Source organism: Oncorhynchus tshawytscha, linkage group LG13, assembly GCF_018296145.1.
Source record: "Oncorhynchus tshawytscha isolate Ot180627B linkage group LG13, Otsh_v2.0, whole genome shotgun sequence".
NCBI lineage: Eukaryota > Metazoa > Chordata > Actinopteri > Salmoniformes > Salmonidae > Oncorhynchus > Oncorhynchus tshawytscha.
The window spans coordinates 71,800,480-71,823,045 of record NC_056441.1 but is presented as its reverse complement, the minus strand read 5'-3'; the positions used below and the strand labels follow the sequence as shown (position 1 = coordinate 71,823,045).

General features: G+C 44.0%; 1 protein-coding gene across 4 annotated transcripts in view; it reads left to right on the top strand.

Annotated features, from left to right (window-relative positions):
* Window positions 1-22,566, top strand: part of LOC112265641 (kinase suppressor of Ras 1) — a 64,129-nt gene that overhangs the window by 33,995 nt on the left and 7,568 nt on the right. For 2 of the 4 annotated variants that reach the window (XM_024443157.2, XM_042296308.1), the window contains 11 exons: window positions 14,382-14,529; window positions 14,636-15,044; window positions 15,236-15,372; window positions 15,612-15,681; window positions 16,464-16,547; window positions 17,988-18,049; window positions 18,170-18,282; window positions 18,406-18,586; window positions 19,000-19,041; window positions 19,500-19,557; window positions 19,739-19,796. In XM_024443157.2, the coding sequence (XP_024298925.1) occupies window positions 14,382-14,529; window positions 14,636-15,044; window positions 15,236-15,372; window positions 15,612-15,681; window positions 16,464-16,547; window positions 17,988-18,049; window positions 18,170-18,282; window positions 18,406-18,586; window positions 19,000-19,041; window positions 19,500-19,557; window positions 19,739-19,796 (1,362 nt within the window). Of the gene's footprint in view, window positions 1-9,682; window positions 9,810-14,381; window positions 14,530-14,635; window positions 15,045-15,235; window positions 15,373-15,611; window positions 15,682-16,463; window positions 16,548-17,987; window positions 18,050-18,169; window positions 18,283-18,405; window positions 18,587-18,999; window positions 19,042-19,499; window positions 19,558-19,738; window positions 19,797-22,566 lie in introns of those variants that run through there. The other 2 variants (XM_042296309.1, XM_042296307.1) reach the window with 2 other exon arrangements.

The window sequence follows — 22,566 nt, the reverse complement described above, 5'->3', positions numbered from 1 at the left end:
CTGTAATCCCCACATGTTTTAAGATGACCACAATCATCCCTGTTCCTAAGAATTCCAATGCTTCATGCAACAATGATTACTACCATGTAGCACTCACTTCTGAAATAATGAAGTGCTTCGAGAGGCTGGTTATAGCACACATTAACTCCACCATCTCAGCCACCCTAGACTCAAATCAAAACAAATCAAATGTATTTATATAGCCCTTCGTACATCAGCTGATATCTTAAAGTGCTGTACAGAGACCCAGCCTAAAACCCCAAACAGCAAGCAATGCAGGTGTAGAAGCACGGTGGCTAGGAAAAACTCCCTAGAAAGGCCAAAACCTAGGAAGAAACCTAGAGAGGAACCAGACTATGAGGGGTAGCCAGTCCTCTTCTGGCTGTGCCGGGTGGAGATTATAACAGAACATGGCCAAGATGTTCAAATGTTCATAAATTACCAGCATGGTCCAATAATAATAAGGCAGAACAGTTGAAACTGGAGCAGCAGCACGGCCAGGTGGACTGGGGACAGCAAGGAGTCATCATGTCAGGTAGTCCTGAGGCATGGTCCTAGGGCTCAGGTCCTCCGAGAGAGAGAAAGAAAGAGAGAAAGAGAGAATTAGAGAGAGCACACTTAAATTCACACAGGACACCGAATAGGACAGGAGAAGTACTCCAGATATAACAAACTGACCCTAGACCCTGACACAAACTACTGCAGCATAAATACTGGAGGCTGAGACAGGAGGGGTCAGAAGACACTGTCGCCCCATCCAAGGACACCCCCGGACAGGGCCAAACAGGAAGGATATAACCCCACCCACTTTGCCAAAGCACAGCCCCCACACCACTAGAGGGATATCTTCAACCACCAACTTACCATCCTGAGACAAGGCCAAGTATAGCCCACAAAGATTTCCGCCACGGAGACCCACTCCAATTTGCTTACTGCTCCAACAGATCCATTGCTCTCAACACTGCCCTCATCCACCTAGATAAGAGGACTACCTATGTGAGAATGCTGTTCATTGTCTACAGCTCAGTGTTCAACACCATTATCCCCTCCAAGCTTGTCACCAAGCTTAGGACTCTGGGTCTGAACACCTCCCTCTGCAAATGGATCCTAGACTTCCTGACGGGCCAACCCCAGGTGGTGAGTGTAGGCAACATCACCTTCACCACGCTGACCCTTAACATAGCGGCCCACGGGTAGGGGGTGGGGTGCTTAGTCAAACTCCCTGTTCACCCACGACTTTGTGGCCACGCTCGACTCCAACACCATTATCAAGTTGGCTGATGACACGACTGTGGTAGGCGTAATCACCGGCGACGATGAATCAGCCTACAGGGAGGAGGTCAGTGACCTGGCAGTATGGTCAGCAAGACGAAGAAGCTGATGGGGCGCGACAGTGCCTCTTCGCCCTCAGGAGGTTGAAAAAGTTTGACAGTTGTACCATTGAAGCATATTAACTGGCTGCATCACTGCTAGGTATGGCAATAGCACCACCCTCCATCGCATGGCGCTACAGAGGGTTGTGTGGACAGCTCAGTATATCACTGGGGCCGAGCTCCCTGCCATCCAGGACCTCTATATCAGGCGTTGTGAAAAGAAGGCCCTGAAAATCATGAAAGACCCCACCCTCCCAAGCCATAGTCTATTTTCTCTGCTACCTGTGCATGAAGTCTGACAACAACAGGCTCTTGAACAGCTTCTATCCTTAAGCAATACAACTGATAAATAAATACACAGACTGAGTTTACCTTGTATATTTATTACATTTTAGTCAATTAGCAGACATTCTTATTCAGAGCAACTTACAGTAGTTCGTGCATACATTCTCTTTGTACTGGTCCACCATGGGAATCAAACCCACAGCCCTGGCATTGCAAGCATTGCTCTACCAACTGAGCTACACGGGTAGACCTATTCATTCAATATTTGCACTGTCTCAAAGCACACTCACAGGGCCCTACACACACACACACACACACTAACACACACACACACACACTGTCACTCCAAAAAACACACACACAAACACTCCATCATTTTCTCACTCACACATAATATGCACATACATTTAAACTGCACATTAATTTATACTTTCATGCATGTTAACATTAGAAGCCTCCTCCCTAAGTTTATTTTATTCACTGCTTTGCAACACTCCACCAACCCTGATGTGCTAGCCGTGTCTGAATCCTGGCTTAGGAAGGCCACCAAAAATCTTGGAATTTCCATCCCTAAGTATAACATTTTCCGACAAGACAGAACTGCCAAAAGGGGCAGAGTTGCAATCTACTGCAGAGATAGCCTGCAGTTCTGCCATACTATCCAGGTCTATGCCCAAACAATTCTAGCTTCTAATTTTGAAAATCCACCTTTACAGAAACAAGTCTCTCACAGTTGCCACTTGTTATAGACCCCCTTCAGCCCCCAGCTGTGCCCTGGACACCATATGTGAATTGATTGCCCCCCCATCTATCTTCAGAGTTCGTACTTTTAGGTGACCTAAACTGGGACATGCTTAACACCCGTCCTACAATCTAAACTAGATGCCCTCAATCTCACACAAATTATCAAGGAACCTACCAGGTACAACCCTAAATCCGTAACCATGGGCACCCTCTTAGATATCATCCTGACAAACTTGCCCTCTAAATACACCTCTGCAGTCTTCAACCAGGATCTCAGCGATCACCGCCTTATTGACTGCGTGCGTAATGGGTCCACGGTCAAACGACCACCCCTCATCACTGTCAAACGCTCACTAAAACACTTCAGCGAGCAGGCCTTTCTAATCAACCTGGCCCAGGTATCCTGGAAGGGTATAGACCTCATCTCGTCAGTAGAGGATGCCTGCTTGTTCTTTAAAAGTACTTTCCTTACCATCTTAAATAAGCATGCCCCGTTCAAAAAATTTAGAACTAAGAACAGATATAGCCCTTGGTTCACCCCAGACTTGACTGCACTTGACCAGCACAAAAAATTCCTGTGGCGTTCTGCATTAGCATCGAATAGCCCCCACGATATGCAACTTTCAGGGAAGTCAGTAACCAATATATTCAGTCAGTTAGGAAAGCTAAGGCTAGCTTTTTCAAACAGAAATTTGCATCCTGTAGCACTAATTCCAAAATGTTTTGGGACACTGTAAAATACATGGAGAATAAGAGCCCCTCCTACCAGCTGAATATTGCACTGAGGATAGGAAACACTGTCACCACCGATAAATTTACGACAATCGATAATTTCAATAAGCATTTTTCTACGGCTGGCCATGCTTTCCACCTGGCTACCCCTACCCTGGCCAACAGTTCTGCACCTCCTGCAGCAACTTGCCCAAGCCCCCCCTCCCCACTTCTCTTTCACCGAAATCCAGACAGCTGATGTTCTGAAAGAGCTGCAAAATCTGGATCCCTACAAATCAGCTGGGCTAGACAATCTGGACCCTCTCTATCAAAAATGATCTGCCGAAATTGTTGCACACACTATTACTAGCCTATTCAACCTCTCTTTTGTATCGTCTGAGATCGCCGAAGATTGGAAAGCTGCCGGTGCGGTCATCCCCCTCTTCAAAGGGGGAGACACTCTAGACCCAAACTGTTATAGACCTATATCCATCCTGCCCTGCCTTTCTAAAATCTTTGAAAGCCAAGTTAACAAACAGATCACCGACCATTTAGAATCCCACCGAACCTTCTCCACTATGCAATCAGGTTTCCGAGCTGATCGTGGGTGCACCTCAGCCACACTCAAGTTCCTGAAAGATATCATAAACGCCATCAATAAAAGACAGTACTGTGCAGCCATCTTCATTGACCTGGCAGACTCAATAGCCTTGGCTTCTCAAATGACTGCCTCGCCTGGTTCACCAACTACTTCTCAGATAGAGTTCAGTGTTTCAAATCGGAGGGCCTGTTGTCCGGACCTCTGGCAGTCCCTATGGGGGTGCCACAGGGTTCAATTCTCGGGCCTCGGACTCTTTTCTCTGAATATATCAATGATGTCGCTCTTGTTGCTGGAGATTCTCTGATCCACCTCTACGCAGACGACACCATTCTGTATTCATCTGGCCCTTCTTTGGACACTGTGTTAACAAACCTCCACGAGCTTCAATGCCATACAACACTCCTTCCATGGCCTCCAACTGCCTTTTAAATGCTAGTAAAACTAAATGCATCCTCTTCAACCGATTGCTACCCGCACCCTCCCACCTGCCCGACTAGCATCACTACTCTGGAAGGTTCTGACTTAGAATATGTGGACAACTACAAATTCTTAGGTGTCTGGTTAGACTGTAAACTCTCCTTCCAGAGTCACATTAAGCATCTCCAATCCAAAATTAAATCTAGAATCGGCTTCCTATTTCACAACAAAGCCTCCTTCACGCATGCTGCCAAACATACCCTCGTAAAACTGACTATCCTGCCGATCATTGACTTCAGCAATGTAATTTACAAAATAGCCTCCAACACTCTACTCAGCAAACTGGATGTAGTCTATCACAGTGCCATTCGTTTTGTCAACAAAGCCCCATATACTACCCACTACTGTGACCTGTATGCTCTCGTTGACTGACTATGCTCGCTACATATTCGTCGCCAAACCCACTGGCTCCAGGTCATCTATAAGTCTTTGCTAGGTAAAGCCCCGACTTATCTCAGCTCATTGGTTACCATAACAACACCCTCCCGTAGCACGCGCTCCAGCAGGTATCTTTCACTGGTCATCCCTAAAGTCAACACTTCCTTTGGCCGCCTTTCCTTCCAGTTCTCTGCTGCCAATGACTGGAACGAATTGCAAAATTCACTGAAGCTGGAATCTTATATCTCCCTCTCTAACTTTAAGTCCAATAGCTCAAATGAAAGATAAACACCTTGTTCATCTAGCCAGCAAGTCAGATTTCTAAAATGTTTTACGGCGAAAACATAGCACATATTTTTGTCAAACCACCACCAAAGACACAGCTAATTTGAATAGCCACGGTGAACAAAATATGCAATCAACAACCGCAGGATTAAAAGAAAAATAATTCACTAACCTTTTGAAAATCTTCATCAGATGACAGTAATAGGACATGTTATACAGTACATTTATGTTTTTTTCAATAATAATGAAATTTATATCCATAAATCTCTGTTTACAATGACGCCATGTTCAAAAAATGCTACTCAAATGTCCGGAGAAATGAGGATAGCCCCGGCAGATAACGTCAGATAACAAGCAATACACATCATAAACTTTGACTAAATATACATGTTCTACATATAGTTAGAAAGATACACTTCTTCTTAATGCAACCGCTGTGTTACATTTATTTTTAACGTTACAGAATTCGTTCACTAGGCTATAATATGAGATGGCGCTCATAGATTAGCAATATGACTCCGCTATCTTGGAGTCCACAGAAACCCAAAATTAACACATAAATATTCCCTTACCTTTGATGTTCTTCGATCAGAAGACGTGGAAGGAGTTATACTTACCAAAAACTGCGTTTGGTTTTCAAGTCTGTGTCTTTAGGTTATCAAACACGACAAATTCCGGTTGAAATGCAGCCAAAATTCTAGTGGATGCGCATCTAAACTTCAAAATTACATATTATATGTCGACTAAACTGGTCAAACTAAGTGCAGAATCAAACTTTAGCATGTTCTAAACATGCAAACCAATCCTTAGCTCGAACAGACAAACCTACATTGTTTGGTCAAACCTGGAACAAAGAGAGCTCCGGACCCGACGCGCGCATGAAAGTACATGTATTTTCGCGTGACCCGGAGGTTTCAGCCCGCCAAAACTCGAGGGAGCACACGATTCTCACAATGAGAGGCCCCACTGAAAGAGGACACCGTGCTGAAGAGATAGGAACTGTTCCCAGATCTGTAGCTGGTTGGGAAGGGTGGGGGCGATGACGTCAAAGTTGGGCCAACTTTCATGATGACAAGAGAGAGTTTGGGAGAATGGCTGCCCTGAGAGTTCTGCTTTACATACAGACATAATTTGAACGGTTTTAGAAGCTTTAGAGTGTTTTCTATTCAATAATAATTATTATATGCATATATTAGCAATTTTTGACAGATTTTGTTTTCTGTTTACTATGGGCACGCAATTCCTCCAAAGGGGGCAGTAGTCAGCCCTATCTTTGTATCAGCTGTCAGAACAGCTTACCGATCACTGCACCTGTACACAGCCAATCTGTAAATAGCACACCCAACTACCTCATCCCCATATTGTTATTTATCTTCTTGCTCTTTTGCACCCCAGTATCTCTACTTGCACATCATCATCTGCACATCTATCACTCCAGTGTTTATGCTAAATTGTAATTATTTCGCTTCTAAGGCCTATTTATTGCCTTACCCCCCTACTCTTCTACGTTTGCACACACTGTACATAGATTTTTCTATTGTGTTATTGACTGTATGTTTGTTTATGTGTAACTCTGTGTTGTTGTTTTTGTCGCACTGCTTTCCTTTATCTTGGTCAGGTCGCAGTTGTAAATGAGAACTTGTTCTCAACTGGCCTCCCTGCTTAAATAAAAAAAATATTTAAAAAATACTGACTCTACACACCTGCACACCCACTCACTCACTCACCCACTCACCCACTCACATACAAGCTGCTGCTACTCTGTTTATCTTATATCCTAATGCCAAGTCACTTACCCTATAAGTATTTTGTTTCCCTGCACATGTAAATATAGTATTGGAACTGACTTTTTAAATATTTCTTGCATATAGCATGCTTACTTACTTACTTTATTGTGTATTTCATATAGCTTATTCTTATTTCTCATGTGTTTTGTTCTTGTGATACATTTTTGTTGATTATTGCATTGTTGGGTTTTGAGTTTTTAAGAAAAGCATTTCACTATACTTGTGAATGTGACATTAAAATTTGAAACTTGTCTTGCCAAGTCCTGGTGGTGACAATGACCATAGGAGTTAGGAAGACAGCACAAACAGATCTCAGGCTAGGCTATAAAAGATCTCAGATAATGAGCGCTCTTCTCCCAGCCCTCAGCCATTGTAAACCTTGGGAGATTTGAGAGAGAGGGAGGCTTTGTCCCCGGCTCAGCGCTGCCACTGTTTACACAGGAAGAAGTGAGGAATGGCCCTCAGGGCAGAGCCCAGATCAGGCGTGCCTCTTTGCCACATTTGCATGACTGGACAGTTTAGGAAAATGTATGAAGAGGCAATGATAACCAGGGGGAAAAAGTTGTGTTTAGTTAGCATCAACTAATATCATATTTTTTCCATTTGTTCCTGATATTTACTAATTTACAGCTACCTAAAACACTTGAGACTTGCTTGTGTAAAACTTCAACTAATGGGGGATGTCAGTATGTGTTAAGGATGATTTGGTGTCAGCATGGGACCAGACTGAATCAACACATGTATGAAGAACCAGGGGTTAGTTAGTGTAATCTCAGGTCAGCTGCAGTAACAGGGAACACATAAAAGTATGTCTCTCAAGGAAGAGAGGAAAGAGGTCGGTCAGAGCAGAAAAAGTACAAAGGACCTCAACAAAACTTCTGTTTCCTGAGCCCTTGTGGAAGATACAGTTGAAGTCAGAAGTTTACATATGCTTATGTTGGAGTCATTAAAACTGTTTTTAACCACTCCACAAATGTCTTGTTATCAACTATAGTTTTGGCAAGTCGATTAGGACATCTACTTTGTGCATGACACAAGTCATTTCTCGAACAATTTTTGACAGACAGATTATTTCACTTATAATTCACTGTATCACAATTCCAGTGGGTTATACGTTTAACATACACTAAGTTGATGGTGCCTTTAAACAGCTTGGAAAATTCCAGAAAATTATGTCATGGCTTTAGAAGCTTCTGATAGGCTAATTGACATCATTTGAGTCAATTGGAGGTGTACCTGTGGATGTATTTCAAGGCCTACCTTCAAACAAAGTGCCTCTTTGCTTGACATCATGGGAAAATCAAAAGAAATCAGCCAAGACCTCAGAAAAACCATTGTAGTCTGGTTCATCCTTGGGAGCAATTTCCAAATGCCTGAACGTACCACGTTCATCTGTACAAACAATAGCTTGCAAGTATAAACACCATGGGACCACGCAGCCGTCATACCGCTCAGGAAGGAGAGGCGTTCTGTCTCCTAGAGATTAATGTACTTTTGTGCGAAAAGTGCAAATCAATCCCAGAACAACAGCAAAGGACCTTGTGAAGATGCTGGAGAAAACAGGTACAAAAGTATCTATATCCACAGTAAAACGAGTCCTATATCGACATATCCTGAAAGGCTGCTCAGCAAGAAAGAAGCCACTGCTCCAATACCACCATAAAAAAGCCAGACTACGGCTTGCAAATGTACATGGGGACAAAGATCATACTTTTTGGAGAAATCTCTGGTCTAACTGTTTGGCCATTGTTATATTTGGAGGAAAAAGGGGGAGGCTTGCAAGCCGAAGAACACCATCCCAACCGTGAAGCACGGGGGTGGCAGCATCATGTTGTGTGTGTGCTTTGCTGGAGGAGGGACTGGTGCACTTCACAAAATAGATGGCATCATGAGGAGGAAAATTATGTGGATATATTGAAGCATCATCTCAAGACATCAGTCAGGAAGTTAAAGCTTGGTCGCAAATGGCTCTTCCAAATGGACAATGACCCCAAGAATACTTCCAAAGATGTGGCAAAATGGCTTAATTAAGGACAAGGTATTGGAGTGGCCATCACAAAGCCTTGACCTCAATCCTATAGAAAATTTGTGAGCAGAACTGAAAATGCGTGTGTGAGCAAGGAGGCCTACAAACCTGACTCAGTTACACCAGTTACACCAATTTAAAGGCAATGCTTCCAATTACTAATTGAGTGTATGTAAATTTATGACCCACTGGGAATGTGATGAAAGAAATAAAAGCTGAAATAAATCATTCACTCTACTATTATTCTGACATTTCACATTTTTTAAATAAAGTGGTGATCCTAACTGACTTAAGAATTAAGACAGGGAATTTTTACTTGGATTAAATGTCAGGAATTGTGAAAAACGGAGTTTAAATGTATTTGGCTAAGGTGTATGTAAACTTACGACTTCAGCTGTATATCCCCTACCCCCCCCTCTCTCTCTTTCTCTTCCCGTCTCACTATCCCCGGTTCTCTGGTCTTAAGGCCAGCCTTAGTCTTATCTGGAGCGTCCAAGACGATGGCCTGTGGAGAAATGCTAGTGTTCATAGGAAGTGGAGGCAGTCTTCTGAGATTGGGTGGCAAAGCACTGATTAGTTATGGTTCTCTCCTTGTCTTCATGGTCCTGTCTGGCGGAAGGACTTCCTGAGCTATATGATATTGAGAGAGATATATGAATCAACCCCATCAAGTAGTTTCTATGGCTCTTAGACTTGAGGTCACTGGCTGCATTCTGCACAAACAGCTTATCTGTTGAGATTCTCTAATACTGTTTCTAGCAGTCTCCCATTCCACTACGGCTGCTTTGTGGGGTTACTAGGGCCACTGTGTTTGGCGGCTTGCTGTTGTGTTGGGCTACTCTGTAGGGCTTCCCTATTATGCCTAGCATGGAGATATTCTGTTAGGCCCAATGCCTGATGCACCGCTTTGGCATGCCAGAAGCAAACTGACAGGCTGGCTATCTGGCAGAGCCTGCTTGGAAAGAAAAGAGAGAGACAGGGAAGGAGGGAGGGAAGGGAGGGACTGAGGGCGTGAGCGAGAGAAAAAAAAAGTGTGTGAGACTGCGCTCAGGAGACACTGTCACAGTGTTTTTGACAGTGTTTTGGAGCACTAGGGATATCACTGGGACATTAGAGAAGACAAAGTCCATAAGGAGCACATGGTACGTACTACAGGAAAGCTTTTGAAAAATCTACTGAAGGAAAGCTTTTTGTATAGCATAGCAACATAGCTTTTTTTTACCAGGTGTTTCCTGTTAGCCAGAGGTGTCTTACTAGAGAGTGACTTGTTTCCGCAGTGCTGATAGACCGTAGCTCTGTGTAGACTAAATAAGTTATTAGCTGATAATACTGTGTTAGTACACAAGACATGGGATTTAGTAGCACAGAGAAGATTACTGTTGTTGAGTCTGGCCTCTTTTAATTTGAGGATTTAAGAGGCAGTTGTTCTGTTTAGTTGTAGTTGACGTTAATAGGTTTTAGTATGCTCCCGTCTGTGTGTGTGTGTGTGTGTGTGTGTGTTCCCTGCGAAGTTTATTTCTTTTTGTCTAGTATTTCATTTCACTCCAGATACGAACTTATACATACAAACAACAAATTACAGACACACACAAACAATGACAACATCTCATCTGCCCAGACCCGCATGCTCACACCCCCATCCCTAGTGCCTGCATTACTGTTTGCCACTTGGCCTTAAATTGTATCAATTTGTTTTTCCTCGGTTTCCGATGCTATTTCAATATTTCAATAATAAATCATTTGATTTTTCCGTTGTGTTAATAATGGCGGATTGATTGATTTCTACTTTTTTAGTATATGTTTTTTCAAGATGAGTGATGAGAAGAGAATCACCCAGCCCATTGGGTATCTCAGTACACCCCCATAAGTTTCTACGTATTCCAGTAGCTTCCAGTAGCTAGGCTGATTAGTGTGTTCACCTCCTGGCTCACGTGTATGTGTTGTGTGTCTGGGTGAGTGTGTTTCTTTGATGATTTATAGAAAGGGGCTTGTATTGGGTGTTATTAAATCATTAATAAGAGTCTATTGACCCACCGGTGCGTTAATCTAAGTAACATAATAAAAAAATCCCCATCAAAATCTGTCAGTTTAAGCTAGAGATATCTATTTCTTTTGCATGGGCTGCGGCTCAATCCGCCACATCCCCCTATGTCGGTCTTCCGTATCTGAGGTGGAAGGTGGCCGAGCTACACCGGTGTTTGTCAGACCATGAAACATCCCGAAAATCGGTCTTCTCACAAAACGCCTGTCGAGTCCGAACGGTTTGGCCTACACTCTATGGAAAGATGGGGTTCTCCATTTTGCTCTACTACCCCCACAAGTGTCACAGACTCATCTGAAGATAACCTATACAAATGAATAGAAGTATGGACGTAGTTTTGTGCCAACAACAATAAGGGGTTAAATATGTGTAGAAAAACTATATATACTATATTTCCTTAGCTTTCTTACTGTGTACCTCCTCCATATATGACAGACACTTCAGAACCTTATTCCTTATGATTGATTTTTGGACTGTCTTTTTTGCCATTTATGAATGCGTTTCTATGGGCTATAGTAGTAAACGTCTTGAACTTTTAGAGGTTTAATGGGTGCAGGTAGCAAACGGATGAGATAAGGGGTTTGTGTGTGTGGTCATGGTGTGTGTGGTCATAGTGTTTGTGATCATGGGCTGTGTGGTCATGTGTCTGTTTGTGGTAAGGGACCGTTTAGTTGAGTTGTTTTTGTCGACCTCTCTCTCTCCCTCTGCTTCTGTGTAGTCAGTCATCTGTTCTATCATTATTAGGTTACGTCAACACCAAACACAGCCAGTCATAGCATGCCCAGAAAGGCTGACAACCAGGCAACGGTATGTGTCAGCCTTTTCATACGCTTTCAGTTTGAAGTTCTGGCCTGCCCCACACACAGTATCATAACCCACAGCACACAGTATGTGTGTGTGTGTGTGTGTCTCTCTCTCTCACACACACACACACACCTGCTATGTGTGGTCTGCAGTGTGCGTGTGTACATTCAACAGATGAGTTGGTCAGGTTCTACTGACATGACAGTGCAGTTGGTTGAGATTGTGTCATATAGCCCGAAGATAAAGAGTTTAAAGGTACCTTCAAGCAAAACCATATCCCCATTAGACACCTTGCTTCCTGGTGAATTTCCAGCTCAGCTTGTCTTTTGTTGTGGGTAACAAGTCTGTCTGCTGATAAGAAGAACGTGACTCCCTGGAAAAACAAATCATTCTATGGAGGGGTTGAGTTCCATGGTAGACCATTGCACCCCAATACACATCAAGTGCCACAGTGCTTATTGAAGAAGTAATACCTTAGGCAATAGGCATGACGGGCAAATAAGTTATCAGGTTTTAATGGGGAGGTTCCAGCCAGGGGCTCTGTATCCTGGGACTCTCCTCTCACCATCTGCCTAGATACAGATACTGATAAAGAACAGTAGCCCTGGTCCGCTGCCACCCACACCACCCTCCCTTTGATCCTGCTACTACTGGAATAAGTGGGCACTTATCTAAGCCTCTGGTCCTAACCATGTCCCTTACACAAATACCTTGTTGTTATTAATCTGTACATAAAAGTGATTAAGTTCTTTAACACTAATGATACAAGCTGTTGAATTGATTACCTATTTCTGCCACATGTGCATGCATTCACACACACAAGCACACACATACCCATGCACACACATACCCATGCACACACATACCCATGCACACACACACAAATACACACACACACACTACACTATCTGTCAATATGATAGCAAAGGGCTGGCTGGCTGGCTGGGTTCCTCCAGGGCCCACACACAGCCTGTACCAATCCTGCTAGTTTATTTCTGTTAAGCAAAACAAAAGGGTCCAAAATAACAACAACGACAGGCTAAAAATAGAACCCGACGCGTCTGTTGTCACCAGTTGCCCAACCTCCTAGGCCCTGCTGTGAAGGCCAGTGGTTCTTAGGGGGTGAGGGAGTCCGTGTGAGGTCTTGGAAAAGGTGGCCTATTATTCTACAGCTGTGTAGTCTCAGTGCTTGTCTAAGCTGCTGACTCTGAATGTTAATTGCATTGAGGTCCATTGTTGTGTGGACATAGTAACGTTATGGTCAGCTAGGTTATTGGGAATAGGCTTTAGGAAGTAGAATTAGGATTTCCAGGTCTCATCATTTCAGTGACGCAGGGAAATAAACCACTTTTTTATTTCCATGGTATTGTGAGGTATTACAGTAAAAGGAGCATGCCACAGTAAGAAACTAGACAAGGGGCCTTTGAAGTTGACTCAAGCCCCAGTTTTCCCAAGCAGCATTGATATGACTGTAGAAACATATACTTAGTGGATCTCCAGATCGTGACTATAACTAATTGACCTAGATAATACCCAACTCCTCAGTCTCCTGCGTCACTCACTGAGCCAAACACCACTTCATGCTTCCTTTTGTCCGTTTCCTCCATTTACCATGGAGACAATGCAGGAAGCTATTGGTTGCCAGGCGATTAAGCCTCCATCCCAGAAACCTCCCTCCCCCGCTACTCTGGTTAGTACGGTCCACTGGGCTGAGGACGGTCGCCGGGGAGACCAGAGGTGTGAGAATTCATTCCAGGGAAGCAATGGGGGATGTTGGCGCTATATGGGTTGGTATAAGCCTTCTTTTTATGGCTTGCCAGTAGATTCCGCAATTCACCAGTCCAGCACTGGGGTACCTCATCTCAGAAACCTTTGAGTGAACTATACTGAACAAAAATATAAACACAAAATGCAACAATTTCAAATATTTTACTGAGTTACAGTTCATATGAGGAAATAGGTCAATTTAAATAAATTCCTTAGGCCCTAATCTATGGATTTTACATGACTACCAAATGTTCCAAAATAATGTTGGAGGTGGCTTATGGTAGAGAAATTAACATTAAATTATCTGGCAACAGCGCTGGTGGACATTCCTGCAGTCAGCATGCCAATTGCATGCTCCCTCAAAACTTGAGACATCTGTGACATTGTGTTGTGTGACAAAACTGCACATTTTAGAGTGGCCTTTTATTTTCCCCATTGTGCACCTGTGCAAACATCATGCTGTTCAGCTTCTTGATATACCACACCTGTCAGGTGGATGGATTATCTTGGCAAAGGAGAAATGCTCACTAACAGGGATGTAAACAAATTAAACAGTAAACAACATTTTTGAGAAATAAGCTTTTTGTGCATATGCAACACTTCTGGGATCTTTTATTTTAGCTCATGGAACATGGGATCAACGCATTACATGTTGTGTTTTTATTTTTGTTCAATGTAGCTATCCCTTTAAGTATAGTGTTTTTCATTGGAAAAACATTGAAATAGCCACCAAGTAACCTCTAGAGTGACCAAATGTCACATCTTACACAATGTCCCCCACTCCCTGCCTGCCTTGGAGTGACACAGGGTTGACGCAGTCCTGTCTGAAGGTTGGGTTGATAGTTTGTCACAGCACGTCTGTGTAGAATGTCATAGCAACTTGTCTGGGACAACCACACACACACATTGCCCACGTCTCTCTCTCTCTCTCCCCTTTCTCTTTACTTCATCTCTGGCACACATACCTCCCTGCCTAAGTCTTCTACCCATCTGTTTCAGGTCTCCTTCCATCCTTTCCCATTCTCATCCTCTCTCCATCTCTCTCTCTCTCTCTCTCTCTCTCTCTCTCTCTCTCTCTCTCTCTCACTCTCTCTCTGTCCAGGCTGTACCAGTGAAGCTGTCCCTGGATACTTTGCTGCAGATGTCCAGTTGTCAGGTGCAGGACACCATGAGACGGCTGGGCTCCAACCCAGAGGAATGCTCTCGACTCACCGTTGCCCTCTCCTGCCTGAAGAATGCTACTGAGATAGGTCAGTTACACTGTTATGTTACACCGTTCTGTCATTAATAACAGTGCTTATTGTTGCTGTGTGCTCTGTAGTTTAGTACTATTTGTAACTCTGACCTCTGCTTTAGGTGGGGACATCAGGGAAGACACAGGAACCTTGATAACAGAGTCGCCCCGCCATGACAATAACACATTACCTCCTCTGGACCGTCGCCCCTCCACCCCCGCCACACTAACCTGTGGCCCCATCCTCAGTCCCCACACCCACGCCCGTTCTGTCTCTGTGACTGTTGTACCCTGTGTGGACGATAAGGGGCATAAAGTCTACACAGGCGACATGACGGACACCTTCCCCTCCTCGCCACTGCTCCTCTCCAATTTCCCTCCCTCCAAGAGACGCACCAAGCACCCCCCACGCGCGCCCCCACCCCCCTCCCGAATGCTGCTGCAGCTCCCCTTCAACATCACCCTCACACGCAGCAAGAGCCACGAGTCACAGCTGGCCAATCGCATAGAAGAGCCAGTGCCCAACAACAAGTGGGTGTTTCTCTAGTCTGTCTTCTGAAATTAATTAAGGCAGCTATTTTGTGTTTTCTCTGTTGAATATGAGTGGCCATTTTCATCGCAAGTGTGAGTGTTTGAGTCAAAACCTATGGAATGAGTTGGTTTCTGTGTGAATGATGTGTCCGTTCTCTGAGTGACCCACACAGCTAGCCCTCTCTCTGCAGGAGGGGGAAGAAGAATAAGCTGCTCCTGAACGTGCACATCAACAGTAGCAGTGGGAACGGGTGTGAAGACTCCGCCTGCACCCCTGGTCCGGCCACCACCCCCTACACCCTCCCAGGCACCCCCACGCTGCTCGAACGTGAGTCCTGCTGCCCCACTGGAACCTGGGAACTCTGCCGTTCTGCGTTTCTCTTTCTCTCTTTTCCTCCCTTTCTGTTTCCCTCATACTCGATTAGAACTCCATCACTTTTTTCCTGTCTTTCTTTCTCCCACTCTTTTTCTCTCTCTCTCTTCCCCCGCCTCCCTCTTGCTATCTCCTGTCCTCTGTTCCCCTTTGTCTAGCTCCTCTCACACTCCCTCACTCTCATTTCCTTCCAGATAACCTGGCATTGCACCGGGGGTCTCCACAGATAATGAGGAGAGATATCGGCCTCTCTGTAACACACAGGTAGGACACATCATCACCATACTTACGTATCTATTGTTTAAACCTTAGAGGCCCTCTAGGTCTTAGTGGAGTACAGTTGGAGTCACCCAATGTCCAATTGACTCAAATTATGTCAATTAGCCTATCAGAAGCTTCTAAAGCCATGACAGTTTTCTGGAATTCTCCAAGCTGTTTAAAGGCACAGTCAACTTAGTGTATGTAAACTTCTGACCCACTGGAATTGTGATACAGTGAGTTATAAGTGAAATAATCTGTCTGTAAACAATTATTGGAAAAATTACTTGTGTCATGCACAAAGTAGACGTCCTAACCGACTTGCTAAAACTATAGTTTGTTTACAAGAAATTTGTAGAGTGGTTGAAAAACTAGTTAATGACTACAACCTAAGTGTATGTAAACTTCTGACTTCAACTGTATGGTGATGGGATTTGTGAAAAAAATACATTCCTGGTTTTTAGCTCAGCTTCCTAGCTTGGCACAGACCCCAAACATTTCTTGCATTGGTCTGGTGGGAATGGCGCCTCAAGAATCTGAGAATTTGAGTTATGCAGACACTTAGTCAGACCCAGTGTTTATCTGACTGGAAAGTGTGTATTTATTCATTTTGATCTTCCGTAAAAGTTTGGGGAAAAGAGATAACAGATTCCAATGAAAACCATTTGGGATCTGGCAGAATTACAACACATAACCTTCTCTGGGAGAGTTCGTCCACTACAGTAGGCAACTCCAACATTAGAAGTTGTGAAATATATTAATATTTTGCTTCTCTCTCTCCTTCTAAGGTTTTCAACCAAATCCTGGCTCTCACAGACATGCCAGGTGTGTCAAAAGAACATGATGTTTGGTGTTAAGTGCAAACACTGCAAGTAAGAAGAAGCCTTCTATGCGGTGAATTCAGAAAGTATTCACACCCGATGACTATTTCCACATTTTGTTACGTTACAGCATTATTCTAAAATGTATTAAATTAAATGTTTTCCTCATCAATTTACACACAATACCCCATAATGACAAAGCCAAAACAGGTTTTTAGAAATGTTTTCACTTTTTTTTTTAAAGTATTCAGACCCTTTGCTATGAGACTCAAAATTGAGCTCAGGTGCATCCTGTTTCCATTGATCATCCTTGAAATGTTTCTACAACTTGATTGGAGTCCACCTGCGGTAAATTCAATTGACTGGACATGATTTTGAAAGGCACACACCTGTTTATATAAGGTCCCACAGTTGACAGTGCATGTCAGAACAAAAACCATGCCATGAGGTCGAAGGAATTGTCCTTAGAGCTCTGAAAAAGGATTTTGTTGAGGCACAGATGTGGGGAAGGGTGCCAAAACATTTCTGCAGCAGGAACACAGTGGCCTCCATCATTCTTAAATGTAAGAACCTTTCAGAAGGACAACCATCTCTGTAGCACTCATCTCTGTAGTGTGGCCACTCCTCAGTAAAAGGCACATGACAGCCCACTTGGAATTTGCCAAAAGAGAAACAAGATTCTCTGGTGTGATGAAAACAAGAAGTCTTTGGCCTGAATGCCAAACATCACGCCTGGAGGAAACCTGGCGCCATCCCTAAGGTGGAGCATGGTGGTGGCAGCATCATGCAGTGGGGATGTTTTTCAGCGGCAGGGACTGGGAGACAAGTCAGGATTGAGGGAAAGATGAATGGAGCAAAGTACATAGCGAAGCTTGATGAAACCTTCTCCAGAACGCTCAGGACCTCAGACTGGAGCGAATGTTCACCTTCCAACAGGACAACGACCCTAAGCACACAGCCAAGACAAAGGAGTGGCTGCGGGACAAGTCTTTGAATGTCCTTGAGTGGCCCAGCCAGAGGCAGGGCTTGAACCCTATCAAACATCTCTGGAGAGACCTGAAAATAGCTGTGCAGCAACGCTCCCCATCAAACCTGACAGAGCTTGAGAGGATCTGCAGAGAAGAATGGGAGAAACTCCCCAAATACAGGTGTGCCAAGCTTGTAGTGTCATACCCAACAAGACGCTGTAATCGCTGCCAAAGGTGTTTCAACAAAGTACTAAGAAAAGGGTCTGAATACTTATGTAAATGTGATATTTCCATTTTTATAAAAAACTGTTTTTGCTGTGTCATTATGGGTTATTGTGTATAGATTTGGGGTGGGGGGGGGGACAACAACGATTTAATCAATTTTAGAATAATACTGTAGAGTAACAAAATGTGGAAAATGTCAAGGGGTCGGAATACTCTCCGAATGCACTGTACATCTCCGCTTTCATTTGTTCACAAGTCACTCTGCTCCTCTGCGAACTACTGTCGTCTCTGCTTCCAGGTTAAAGTGCCATAACAAATGTACCAAAGAAGCCCTTCCCTGCAGGATATCTTTTCTTCCACGTAAGCCCTTGTCAATTCCTGCATATAAAACGACAAAAAATGCACAATGTAATGATCTTTTTCCCGATACATCCCAAGAATGTCAATTTAGTACTGAATCATTGTTCTCCTATTTTTCAGTCCCGCAAATCCGCCGGGCAGAATCTGTACCATCCGATATCAATAATCAAATTGACCGCACGGCAGAGTTACCAATCCAGTTTGGCACTTTACCTAAGGTGCTAACCAAAAAGGTAGAAAAAAGTGTTTTAGCATATGTGTGTATGTGTATTAATAGTAATATCACCATACATGGAACCTCTAATTTGTCCTGAACCTTAATTTATGAAACCTTTCTGTTGAAAACCCTCTTTCAGGACTACCCTCCCATGCTGAGCCAGATGGATTCCAGCAGTAACCCCTCCTCCACCACTTCCTCTACGCCCTCCTCGCCCACCTCCTTCCAGCAGAGCAACCTCCCCAGCGTCACCGCCACACCGCCCCCCAATCCCTCGCCCGGACCCCAGGGGCCCCGAGACAGCCGATTCCACTTCCCAGGTCCTCACAATGACAGGCCCTTGCAGGCCCAAGCGCTCTCTACAGGCCCAAGCGTTCTCTACAGGCCCAAGCGTTCTCTACAGGCCCAAGCACTCTCTAGATTCCTACCCTGTTCCACTAACATTTCACTCCAAAGCAGCACTTCTCCAGTATCTCTCACAGGCATCCACCCCAAAGACTCTAGATTCCTACTGTGTCTATCTCAATCACAACACTTAACTCCAAATCTACCCTAAGCCAGTAATAGCACATCTCTAATCATATTCCTGATTACACTTCATTTGCTATTTTACCACTAATCATATAATATATCCTATTATAACATCTTAACTGCTTGTGGCTTATCTAACCCAATCATATCACTTTCTCCTCTCTATTTTCCTCTGGTGGTTGTTTCTCCTCTTGTCCTTTAGCTGGCTGTTATTTACAACCTAGACAACAGTTTATCTTCCCTGGTGAGTTAACAATGCGTTAACACCGCTCCCTCCCTGTGTGTCCTGTAGTCCTGCCCAACTAGTACAGTACCATCCCCTTATCATGTTCCCTCTCTCCCCATGTTGCTTTGCTGCAGTGGCTTACTATGACTCATGCTATGTTGTGGGAGGGGTCATGGGGGGTTGGTGTCACCTTGGGCATGCTGTAATGGCATGTTGTCGTCTGCCACTGTAGTTTATGCCAAGCTTATAGCAGAGCCATCATATTACATGCGGATAGCTTTGGCTTTTATAATGCATACCTGCCCTCTGGTAGACAAAGAGGTGAACTGACTGACTGTGCTGCTTGGCGCTGTGCATGGTTTGACAGAGTTAGAGGCAGCCATCACAATTTAGAGAATATATGCTCTGAAGTGCAGTGAAGATAGATTGGCTTAGTCACAAAATAGTTTTGAACATCCTCATTGTCTCACACACAGACGTTTCCTCTTCACCGTATCCTGTTGGACTAGACTCTGAAGGCCACCATGGCACTGGGTAAGAGACAACAGCTTTAAATGACAAAGTCACTGTAGAGTCCGAGTAAAGACCATTTAAAATGCTGTGGTTTTTCACCCACATTGTCTACTGTAAGTCCACCATAGTTACCATAGTTTCTACTAGACAGGGTTAGGTTAAAGTTAGGAACCCCTGTTTATGGTGATGCTTGTCCCAACAGAGACACACAGCAACTGGCCCAATCAGAACCTCCATCTCAGGGACAGGAAGGGGGATCGGTGAGTACCCAAAATCCCTAGCGGCAGGAATATAATAATGATACTAAAGAATTATATTTGTAAAGCGCTTTTCATTATACAACAATAATCTCAAAGTGCATAATATTAAATAGAAAATAGAAATAGTTAAAAAAATAAAACAAATATGTATGGTGCATTCAGAAAGTATTCAGACCCCTAGACTTTTTCCACATTTTGTTAAATTACAGCCTTATTCTAAAATAGATTTAAAAAATGTAAAATCCTCATCAATCTACACACACTACCCCATAATGACAAAGTGTAAAAAGTTTGTTTGAAATTTTATCAAATGTATTGAATCTAAAAAACAGAAATACCTTATTTACATAAGTATTCAGACCTTTTGCTATGAGACTCAAAATGTTGCTCAGGTGCATCCTGTTTCCATTGATCATCCTTGAGATATTTCTACAACTTGATTGGAGTCCATCTGTCAATATAAGATCCAACAGTTGACAGTGCATGCCGTAGAATTGTCCGAGAAGCTCCAAGACAGGATTGTATCGACACACAGATCTAGGGAAGGGTACCAAAATATTTTTTGCAGCATTGAAGGTCCCCAAGAACACAGTGGCCTCCAACATTCTTAAATGGAAGAAGTTTGGAACCACCAAGACTCTTCTTAGAGCTGACCGCCCAGACAAACTGAGCAATTGGGGGAGAAGGGCCTTGGTCAGGGAGTGACCGAGAACTCGATGGTCACTCTGGCAGAGCTCCAAAGTTCCTCTGTGGAGATGGGAGAATCTTCCAGAAGGACAACCATCTCTGCAGCTCTCCACGAATCAGGCCTTTATGGTAGAGTGGCTATACTGAAGCCACTCTTCAGTAAAAGGCACATGAGTTGGAGCTTGCCAAAAGGCTTCTAAAGGACTCTCAGACCATGAGAAACAAGATTCTCTGTTCTGATGACACCAAGATTGAACTTTTTGGCCTAAATGCCAAACGTTGCGTCTGGAGGAAACCTGGCACCATCCCTACGGTGGAGCATGGGGTTGGCAGCATCATGCTGTGAGGATGTTTTTCAGCGGCAGGGACTGGGAGACAAGTCAGGATCGAGGGAAAGATGAACGGAGCAAAGTATAGAGAGATCTTTGATGAAAACCTGCTCCAGAGCGCTCAGGACCTCAGACTGGGAAGAAGGTTCACCTTCCAACAGGACAACGACCCTAAGCACACAGCCAAGACAACGAAGGAGTGGCTGCGGGACAAGTCTTTGAATGTCCTTGAGAGGCCCAGCCAGAGACCGGACTTGAACCCGATAGAACATCTATGCAGAGACCTGAAAATAGTTGTGCAGTGACGCTCGCCATCCAACCTGACAGAGCTTGAGTGGATTTGCAGAGAAGAATGGGAGAAACTCCCCAAATACAGGTGTGCCAAGCTTGTAGTGTCATACCCAAGAAGACTTGAGGCTGTAATCACTGCCAAAGGTGCTTCAACAAAGTACTGAGTAAAGGGTCTGAATACTTATGTAAATGTATCTGTTTTTTATCATTAATACATTTGCAAACATTTCTAAAAAAAACAGTTTTTGCTTCGTCATTATGGGGTATTGTGTGTAGATTGACGAGGAAAACTAATTAATTTAATCAATTTTAGCATAAGGTTGTAATGTAACAAAATGTGGACAAGTCAAGGGGTCTGAATACTTTCTGAATGCACTGTATATCTAACCATATCATGATAGCAACAAAGTCTAAGAGAAGGGTAGGCCAGCTGAGGAGTCTTAAGGCCACAACAGTCTGAACAGCCCTGATATTATCAGGGAGGGAGTTCCATAGGCACGGTGTACAGGAGGAAAAGGCACGGTCCCCCATTGTGTGGATCCTGGTCCTGGGGGCATGGAGGAGTGTAGCGTGGCTTGAATGTAAGGGAGGTTCATGGGGGAGAGTAGGTCTGACAGGTAGGTGGGTCAGATGCCATTTAAGGTTTTTTAGACAAGGAGATGTTCAAATAAATTATTTGAGGAACTGGTAGCCAATGGAGATCAGCAAAGATGTGGATGATCTGGGCAGAATGTTTTGTTTGTCAGAATCCTTGCAGCACTCTTTTGGATGAGCTGTAGTTTATTAATTGAATGTGCAGGCAGTCCCCCAAGTATTGTTTTCCCAAAATCAATTCTGGAGAAAATGAATGCATGCATTAGCTATTCTGCGTCAGATGTGGTGAGAGAGGGTCTTAGGCGGAAAATGTTCTTCAGGTGAAAGAGTGACGTTTTACAGACGTGACTAATGTGGGTATTGAAGGAGAGAGCATTGTTGAATTTCACACCCAAATTATTGAGGCGAGGGGGATGAGGGGGATGTGGCCAAGTATGGCAGGGCAGATGCTGCAGGGTGGATGCTGCAGGGCGGCATGTTGCTGTTGAGTTGGGAGGATGTTGTTCTGCATCCAAGAATTTCCTTCTTCCAGACAGTTGACAGAGCAGATGTTGTAAAATGCGTTGTTTTAATGCGTTGCAGTGGAAATGGACACTGTGCTGTCTGAAGAGCTGGCCAAGTGGGGGCATGTAGAGCAGGAAGAGGATAGGTCCTAACACCTACCATTGCAGGCTATGATGGACTCCTCTGATCTTGCCTCACTGAGGGTGACTAACTGCTTGCGATTAGAACGGAGGAGTTAAACCAGTTTAGGGCAGTCCCACAGATGGTAGTGTGCTGTCTGAGGTGCTGCACTAGAATGGTTTGATCTACTGTGTCAAAAGCAGCACTGAGGTCCAGAAGAACCAAGATGGTGGGGGATCCTGTAT